The sequence below is a fragment of the Vanessa atalanta genome, chromosome 10 (assembly GCF_905147765.1).
Source record: "Vanessa atalanta chromosome 10, ilVanAtal1.2, whole genome shotgun sequence".
Taxonomy (NCBI): Eukaryota; Metazoa; Arthropoda; class Insecta; order Lepidoptera; family Nymphalidae; genus Vanessa; species Vanessa atalanta.
Window position 1 is genome coordinate 1,360,927 of NC_061880.1, and position 10,080 is coordinate 1,371,006.

The following is a 10,080-nucleotide window of genomic DNA, read 5'->3' on the forward strand; positions in this document are numbered from 1 at the left end:
AATGGAAGCGACTAGTCCTTATTCATTATATAAATCGACAAACAAAAATATTTATTTAATTTAAATATATTTTCAGTACTCAATTTTTGTGAATTACCTGATAGGATATTTAATATGGAAGAAGCTTAAATATTACTTACGGTGCAATGGAACTGGAAGGAAAAAAAATCCAGTTTCCATACGTTTAAGTATGTCCTAACTATAACATAAATATAAAATACTAGCTGAAACTGCGGTTTTACCCGCGCGAAATTTATAAAACAAACTTCCAAACCCGTTTTACCCCATTAGGGTTGGAGTTTCGTAAAATTCTTAGCGGATGTCATTGCTTTTAATTTTAGCTTTTATGTTGTTGGAAAAAACAGGTAATTATACCGTATTAAAAATATAAAACACAACATAATCTTGAAAAAACAAAACAATATTTTTTCATAAATTCTACGTTTCTGTTAAACGCACAGTTGGCAGCACTAGGATGTCAATATGAATATGCGATTCTTGTCAAATTGACACTGTCAAAACACTTTATTTGTGTTTTGTTGGATTATTGAATTTCTAAAGGAAATAATGTAACAATCAGTAATAATAAAAAAAACATAAATTACTATTACAAGTTTATTAGGTAAGTTATAAATAATAATCTTTACTTTAAAATTTATATAAAAAATGACTACCAATGCGCGAGTGGCTGTGTCACAAATACTTCGCAATAAGGATGAAACTGCTGATGAAGAAGATGAACCTAAAAAGAAGTCCCGTGAGGACTGGAGGAAGGCGAAAGAGTTAGAAGAGGCCCGTAAAGCTGGTACTGCACCGGCTGCTGTTGACGAAACAGGTAAGTCTCGAATTTTACTCTAATACACTTTTTTTGTGTTAAAATAATGACGTAAATCAAATAGAAAAGTGCCCCAAAATAAGATGTAATCCTAATAATGTCTGTAAAGATAAGTTTCAGAATCTATTTGAAGTATAACTTATCTCATTGATATTTTTATGCTTTTATTGTACTTAACAAATGATACCTGTTTAGTATCAAGTACAATTCACATTCATACCAATGTTAAAAATATGCTTGTTACTTCTAAATTTTAATTAACTGCATTGAACCTTAAAGTATTGTCTGAATAATTTTATAGCCAATTAAACTTTTCAAAGAGGCGTTCAAGATTTTATTTTTAAGAAATTGTAAGAAGAATATATTGTGCAACAAGTTGTATGTATAATAATGTTGCTTATGTATATTTATATTATAGGAAAAGATATAAATCCTCACATACCACAATATATATCATCGGCCCCATGGTACTATGGTACATCTGGACCTACGCTAAAACACCAACGGCCACAAGAAGACAGAGAGGGGCAGTTCACCAGACTAGACACTTATTATAATAAAGGTGTTACAGTGAGTACAGTCTTTTCATGTTTTATAACAAACTAAATGTAGAATTTTAACTTAAAATGAGTTTTTTTTTTTGTTTGAATATATGAGCATGTATGAATTCTAAAGCAAATGTGTAAGAAACAACATATAAATTGACATATAAGTGTTTAATGTTATATATTAACAATGCTAGTTATTTAAAAATGGTAATAGGAAAATTTCCATCTTAATGACAAGGCTGATGTACATGTCTTGGCTAATCTGTGCTTAAATTACTTTGGTCACCAATAAAAGGTTTTTTTTTTGTTTATGCTTCAAATGTTTGTCATTTTCAGGGGAGTGTATCTATAAAGTTTAGAAAAGGAGCCTGTGAGAATTGTGGGGCGATGACACACAAGAAGAAAGATTGCTTAGAGAGACCTAGAAAAGTAAGAATCATTGATTCATAAAAACTAATGTATTTTTACTAACTATTTAGTTTGTTACTATATTTTTTTTTGATTGTTTAATGAATTTAATGAATATGGCTACTGGCATTGTAATATATGTATATATTTATCTAAAATGTATAATTTGATTTATCTTTAAGACTAAGCATTTCTTATTGGTAAGTATATACAAATCTATACAAGCCTATACAAGTTTCAGCAGTTTTATTTGTTATTTGAGATGTGTTTATTTTTTTATAAAATTAAATAAGATGTAGTTAATGTTATTTTCCATTGCAGATTGGAGCAAAATTCACAAATGCGGGCATAGCTCCTGATGAGTTTAATCAGCCAAATCTAAACCTAAGTTATGATGGCAAGCGTGATCGTTGGAATGGCTATAACCCAGAACAACACAAGGCTATCATTGAGGAGTACCAAAAAGTAGAAGAGGCTAAGAGGGAACTACGAGCTCAGAAACTAGAACAAGGTATGTTAATCAAATTTGTTTCCTGACATAATTATAAATACATATATAATATAATTACATATTCATAAATTCATAAATACATATATAATATAATTACATATTCAAGAAACTTATGTTTGAGATAATAGACAACAAAACAACTATTATATGCTTTTGTATTCGTATTATGAAAATATATGTATTAAAAAAATAAATTCAGTTAGTCGTTGACAGTGAAAATTTTATGTACTTAGATAGAACACAAATCAATATTTTGTTTAATAAGAAACATAAAACACAATCAGCCATCAGTAACTATTCGTAAAATAATAATAAAAGATAGACCGAAAGCACAGACAACATATCTGTGGAGAATTATTAGAGAAACTTTTTCTCAACTACCACTTAAACTCACTATTTAACTGTAATTTTCTTAGATCCAACGGCCACCGAAGAAGACGACAGAGAAGGAGAGGATGAAGACAAATATGTGGATGAAGTGGACATGCCGGGAACCAAAGTGAGTTTTTTTTTTAAATATGTGATAGGTAGGTGCCTCCAAACCAAAACATAACAAGAGCTTGCACAAAGCCAAGTCTATAAAAATACTCATAATGTTTAAATATTCTACCAATAATCTCTTACGCTTAAGATACATAGGTATAAAATTTGATGGGTTAATTTTTTTATGTGTTTTACTATTGTTACAAGTAAACAAAAAATAGTGCTATATATAGTCTATGTAAGTTTGTCTTACGACATATATATAACTACAATGACAATGTCTTGATGTTAAAACACATTTTGCTCATTTTAATTTTCCAGGTGGATTCCAAACAACGTATCACGGTCCGAAACTTGCGTATCAGAGAGGACACCGCCAAGTACCTCCGCAACTTGGATCTCAACTCCGCATACTACGATCCTAAGACGCGCTCCATGAGGGACAATCCAATACCTGAGGCCTCTGAGTGAGTTATTTTTCAGTATCGGCGAAAGTCTGTGCCCACGTGACACCTGTGCCTCAACCCTCGACCACTGAGATGTAATATCCTTATGTTTGTGAATACATTTCTCTAAAAGCACGATTCGCACACAGATACAACATCATCAATACATATTAATATATCTAGAGACACACAGATATCAACGCACAGACAGAATACACACGAGTACTACTCTTTAAATAACTCCCCCCACCTGCAGCTTCGAGTACGGCGGCGAGAACCTGTCGCGCTTCTCGGGCGACACGCGCGCGCACGCGGAGGCGCAGCTGTTCGCGTGGGAGGCGCACGCCAAGGGGCTCGACGTGCATCTGCTGGCCGAGCCCACCAAGCTGCAGCTGCTGCAGAAGCAGTACGAGGACAAGCGGGACCAGTTCAAGACGCAGGTATGTATATCCTTTGTGTTTCTGTAACTGTCTTTGGAGCAATAAATGTTCAACGGACACATTGAGATGCAACGGTGCGTGTGCAGGTGAAGCAGTCGGTGCTGGACAAGTACGGGGGGGAGGAGCACCTGCACGCGCCGCCCCGCGAGCTGCTGCTGGCGCAGAGCGAGGTGTTCGTGCGCTACAACCGGGACGGCTCGCGCGCCGCCAACGCGGAGAAGCAGCTCGCCAAGTGACCGCACACACGATTCGCTTGTTGCTTTTGAGATACTTTTCGTATCAATTGAAATTTGTTCTTCAGAACTAAACCAGCTAATTGTTGTATTAACCGACTACATTAAAAAATGTGAATTAAAACTTCTTTGAACACATTTCAGGAGTAAATATGAGGAGGATGTGATGATCAACAACCACACATCAGTGTGGGGCTCGTTCTGGAAGGATGGCCAGTGGGGCTTCAAGTGTTGTCACTCTTTTATAAAGGTTTGATATTTTTATTTAATAACAAGTCTCCATATCAGATTGTTTCAATCACTCAGAAACATTTAACACCTATCATTTCTTCTATACCTGTTTTTACACTGGCTTACTCTCCTTTCAAATGAGAATGTAACAATGCAAATTTATGAATGGCGTTTGGCAGCTCATTGATGGTGTAAAAAGTGATATATTTCTGACATTGCCAGTGTCTAAAGGCCGTTGTGAACTACTTACCATCAGAGACCTATCAATTTATCTGTCTGCTTAAGAATATAATTATATTAAGTATAAGAAACATAGATATTGCTTAGTTATAACTGATCAACTGTTTATCCTTTACTATTAAAGACGTCCATTGATATAATATATGAGTGGTTAATGTAATTTCAGATGTCATACTGTGTCGGGGAGGCTGGAAAGTCAATGGTCTTGGAAGTACCTGATACTAGCAAGGAAATCCTTCAAAATGTTGAAAAGGAAGAAGGTAAGAAAAATGTTAATCATTATAAAATTTTTAATAAATATTTCGTTCCTCAAACTGATCTAAGGAAAACTGATTTCAAAAAATAGTTCATTTGATTGTATGCAGGTAGAGAATATTTTGCATATAATATAATTATTTAAATAAAATATTAATTTTAGTTACAGAAAAATCTGAAAAAGCATCGTCCTCCGAGCCCAGTTCCGATAGTGGTTCTGAATCAGAAAAAGATAAAAGATCAAAGACGGAAAAAACAAGCAAGAAAAAGAAAAATAAGAAAAAGTCTAAGAAGAAGAAAAAGAAGGATCAAAAGAAAGATAAGCAAGAAGATAAATTGAAAAAGGTTTGACGTGAAAACTTACTTAATACATTTTAAAAGCACATTTTAATATTATTATTGTTTTAAAATTGGCATTAATATTGTATACCATCATTATGAGTTGTATAAAGATGAAGTTATTTTTTATGGAAAGATAGAAAATGATTATAATATATTGTAAAATATTATTAATTTCACTCTCCATTTCGAAATAAACCAAATTTAAGCAATTTAAACAAACAATCTCAGTGGGCATCCATAGGATAACGAAAAAATATTTAAATATGATTTTGCACAAATCAGTGTATATGGTTTTCGGCTTATTAGGGACCGTTAAAAATATATCATAGGCAATATAATTCTGCCTCTCGTGATTAAAAATTGTAATAAGTCTGGGATAGGATAAATATTATTTTCGTGGGGTAAAATAAATTTGGGAAAGTGTAACTTGGACGTTGACCGTACGACGTCATTCTAAAAGCAATGTTTATTTTACAGGCCTTAGAGATGGAGGAGCGAAAACAGAAACATGCCGAGTATCTATTATCTGTAGATGAAAGGAAACGTCCGTACAACAGCATGATGGAAGTCAAGGAGCCCACGGAGGAGGAAATGGAGGCCTATATGATGAAGAGGCGACGAGAAGAAGACCCTATGAGTCAGTTTTTGTGAAATAATTTGATGCAATAAATATTATGTGTGAATCTACGTTTGCTTTTCATTTAAATCGGAGACAAATAATATATTCATCTTTATTTTATATTTGTAGATAACAAATTAATAAATAGATATTATACGAGTTACATATTTATTTACTATTTTCTCTTTTAAGTAAATTAAAAGTACAATAACAGTCGTCGCTATAACAGTGTATCAGCATTCTTAAAAACCAGTATCGTCATGATGTGACTCATAATCTAGCTGATAACGTCATTAAAAATACCATACATTGCTTGTGTAGTCATATCTTTGTTCCGTCACTAAATACCGAGTAATAAAAACGCCTACTTTATTTAGCTTTATTTAAAAAAGCAAGATCCTACTAAAATAGTAGTTTTCTTTGAATATTACCATTACTCAACACTATTGCTCAATTATACAAAATAAACTACTTTTGAAAAAATAGTGTAAGAGTATCGCACCTTATTTAACTACTATTTTTATTATAAGATTTCAATTAATGATTGGAAGTAATGAGGATGTGTTGTTTATTATTTTAGAACATTAGTAGATTTTTATGTTACCGAACGTGTCATGGCCATATTTTCAGCTAAACGTCAAATTATGTTGCATTCATGTCAAATTCATTTGCTTTTTGATTAGTGAACCGTCTTTAGTACTTTGTGATTGTTTGTTTAAAAAGCGCTATGATGGCTGAGGATACGACAGCCGATGCAACTAGGCGCTTAAATGTTAAGAAACAGACTCTAGACGATGCATACGCTGCACCGGCCAACTTCTTAGAAATCGACGTGGTAAATCCAGTTACAATGGGAGTTGGGAAAAAACGCTATACTGATTACGAAGTTCGCATGAGGGTAAGTAGCTGCAGGATGCAGACAATACCTTAAAACGGTAATTGGATTAAACACGGTCAATGTCGATGTTCTCGAGTCAATATTTGTGGGCGTATAAACGTTACGACTACGTGCTCGCGATAGCCGATTGCCGATAATTGATCTAATATAATTCTGTTTCCTGTATCCAGACCAACCTCCCAGTGTTCAAAGTGAAAGAGTCGAGTGTGAGACGACGATACAGTGACTTTGAATGGTTAAGAACAGAACTAGAAAGAGATAGTAAAGTGAGTACTGATAATAAGAATTTTTGTTATCAAATGAACAAAAACATTTATGTATGATTCATATATTATCTTAGCAATTAATTTATTGAGTTTTTAGTTGAATACTAAAGTTCGAATGTCATTCAGAATCTGTTAGTACTCTTATTTTAAAAACAGTGTCTTTATTCTTTGTTCAAGTTGAAAAATATAAATGAGCAGTATTCTTATTGGATTAAAGTCTGATGAATGTCTTACAAAGTTAGTTATTTTAACATAATGAAATATTTCTAATGTTTATAGATTGTAGTTCCTCCCTTACCCGGTAAAGCATTAAAAAGACAGCTACCGTTCCGAGGAGATGATGGCATTTTCGAAGAAGAATTTATTGAAGACCGCAGAAAAGGTAACTCTTTGTGAAGCTGTATTTTCTCTTATTAACTAATAAATATTGTTTTAAGCTGTATTTAAAAAACAATAACTAAGGGTAGAGAAGTGTCATCTACTTTCATTCTATTGATGTAATTTCTTTCAATTTATTTACAAATTTAAAAAAAAGAGTATATAACAAACAGGATTATTTCAAACATCTTATTTGTAATGTATTTCTAGAATAAAGATTATGTTTATTATGCAAGTAACTCGTCTACCTTGTATAAAGTTGCACATTAATAATCTAATTATCAGGTTTATTGCTGGCTAGAATATGAATATGAATTGTAGAAATACCTATTAAATAATATGATAAAAATTGTGCCTTTTAGATTAAAGTATAACTTGGAAATTTATATATATACTCATATACGTAAAATCACAAGATCATTAAAACATTGGTTAGAATTGAAATCAGACAGGGAAACGGGAAGGGTAACTGTGTATGAATTGTACGACTACAAGTTACTACAGCTACCTGCTTGTATTTAAAAATATTAGGTATTTAAAAAAAAGTGTCACAGAGTATGTTAATATACAATTGGTAGTAGGGCTTTGTGCAATTTTGGGTAGCAAACAGCAATCATCATATATATAACAGCAATACCTAGCTTTGTTGTTTACCAGTTTGACAGTTGAGTGAGTCTATGTAACTACAGGCACAACCCTTGGGAACTAAGATGTTATATTTTAGTCCTCAAGGATGGTGGTGCATTGGTAATAAAAGCAATGATTAACATATCTTAAAGTACTTATATATATTATAGATCCGATAGCCCATTTGTCAGTTCACCTGCCAATATATATGAAATGTTTTATAATATTTATGAAGTATGTTTAATGTTAATTTATATTTTTTTATGAAGACTAAAATTTACTTTTGGCATGTCATTATGGCAGTGTTACTATTTCAGTTTCAATATTTTATAAAGAGATTATTATTGTTTGGACATTTACTCTATTCATTATCACAAGGTCACGTACATACTGGCCTCAAAAATATACGCCAATGACGAGGGCTATTGATCTTTTCATTGAAGTTTTACATAACATGAGCTTATGACACGACTTTTTTACTTGAGGACGATTCTAAGATATAAAGTTAAACAATGAAATGTGAATGAAGCAGCATTAAAATCATGTTTACTACACTCTCGGGGTCATGGATGGTAAACCATGCTTCTTTAATTTATCAGTTATTGGATTTTTTTGTCGAAAAATTGCTGCTGTCTGTATATGCCGTGTTTGTCATCGGTTTATTAGTGTGAGAGAATAAAGATGCACTTGTGTTTGCTTACACTTGTTATACAGTTGACTAAAATTGTCACGAGGTCATTCTTGCATATATATATATCTCTAGTTAATAATTTACTTTGTATGTGGCATTTTACTACTCCCGTTAAGGTCGTACTCGTTACGGTCAGCAAAATCAGTTTGAACACCTTTTGAAATTAATAAAAAATAAAATGTTTTATTTATATATACCTATATATCAATATATAAATACGGTTTATATACATAATTTAATATTTAATTGTAAGTTTAATCGATAAAAAAAATTTAATAGTATTACATTCCATCAAAATACACTGGTATAATACAAACATGCATATATCTTTTTCAGGTCTCGAAGTATTTATCAACAAGATAGCCGGCCATCCATTAGCGCAGAACGAAAGATGTCTGCACATGTTCTTACAGGAGCCTACCATCGACAAGAACTATGTACCCGGAAAAATACGGAACACATAACCGCCCCCCCACTTCGAACTTTAAGACGACTCTCCCTCGCCATTATCAAATCAACTGAACGTTGACGTTTAAGGAACTGTTTTGTATTGTCTGGTGACAATAGTGCTTTACAAGTAATATAATTATTGTGTAGGCTGATAAAAAGCCATATATATAATCTTTCAATCATACGGTTTAGTATCATTGATCATTTACACCGAAAAAAAAAAACTAATTAAATGTTTAAAAAGTGTGTTATTCGGCGAGTATTCGAATTTTTAAGAGGATCGTTTTAAAGTTCAAATTGTTAAATAAATTGCAGTAACTAATGGAGAAGCGATAAAAAAAGTAATATTTTTTAATAAAATCACAAATCGCAATACATTCAAGTACATACTTCATTCCACTGATAGACAATTTATAAAAATGGACAAAAATATCAAATAAAAAACGTAGAGGCATTATGTAAATTTTGTTAAACAAAGACGGTAAGAAAGTTATTGTTTTAAATTAAGCAATATTATAAAAAAAAAACTATAATTGTTTATTCGTAAATTATAATCATAATAAAATTTGCCATTTTGCGATATTGTTGCGAATACTTTTGAAGTAAAAGTTGAACTTGTTTATGGTATCATTTCGCGGTAACGCGTTAATATATTTATGCTTTATAAATCTCATTGTTTTAATCATTGTAAGTTTTGAAATTAAACATATTTATTGTGTATTATTATTACTCAATGGATAGATTAAGGTGCTTCACATTAGCGTTCAAACATGGTGACATTATGCTTGTATAATTTATCGAATATTTAAATTTTGTCCATCTATTCGTAGAATTTTATTTAATAGTTTGTCCTTTTTTAAACTTAAGTTATTTTTTTTACTTTGTTTATGATTTATTTTATACTCTATACCAAGGATAATGTTGCCATCAATAAGACAATGTAATGTGTAGCGACGCAGACGAGTTCGAGAAATCTATAATGAAATATATAGATGTAAATTAGTTTTAGTTTTATTTTGTATAAAGCCGGAATGAAGTTATTATGATGCGCAGAGTTTATTAAACGGTAAACTGATGACTTGGGCCGATGTTACAATATCACTATGCAAGTAATAAATATTCCTAATTAAAAATAATTGAAAATCATAACGTCTTTTCATTTCGCAAATTCTCACGCTA

The 10,080-nt window shown here is 31.9% G+C and overlaps 2 protein-coding genes across 3 annotated transcripts; both read left to right on the forward strand.

Moving 5' to 3' along the window:
* The first annotated feature begins 519 nt into the window (after positions 1-519).
* LOC125066887 (pre-mRNA-splicing factor Slu7) lies at positions 520-5,659 on the forward strand. 2 transcript variants are annotated; one of them, XM_047675197.1, is made up of 12 exons: positions 520-835; positions 1,254-1,405; positions 1,720-1,812; positions 2,113-2,302; positions 2,719-2,801; positions 3,107-3,252; positions 3,488-3,671; positions 3,758-3,903; positions 4,049-4,154; positions 4,542-4,635; positions 4,794-4,975; positions 5,450-5,659. In XM_047675197.1, exons 1-12 carry the CDS (start codon positions 667-669, stop codon positions 5,621-5,623), a joined length of 1,719 nt encoding a protein of 572 aa, XP_047531153.1. In that variant the 5' UTR covers positions 520-666; the 3' UTR covers positions 5,624-5,659. The 2 variants fall into 2 exon arrangements, with proteins under 2 accessions (XP_047531153.1, XP_047531154.1); XM_047675198.1 differs by having other exon boundaries at positions 4,800-4,975.
* Positions 5,660-6,176: 517 nt separating this feature from the next.
* Positions 6,177-10,047, forward strand: LOC125066834 (sorting nexin-12). Its single transcript, XM_047675118.1, has 4 exons — positions 6,177-6,489; positions 6,660-6,755; positions 7,035-7,137; positions 8,788-10,047. Exons 1-4 carry the CDS (start codon positions 6,319-6,321, stop codon positions 8,913-8,915), a joined length of 498 nt encoding a protein of 165 aa, XP_047531074.1. The 5' UTR covers positions 6,177-6,318; the 3' UTR covers positions 8,916-10,047.
* Positions 10,048-10,080: the final 33 nt, after the last annotated feature.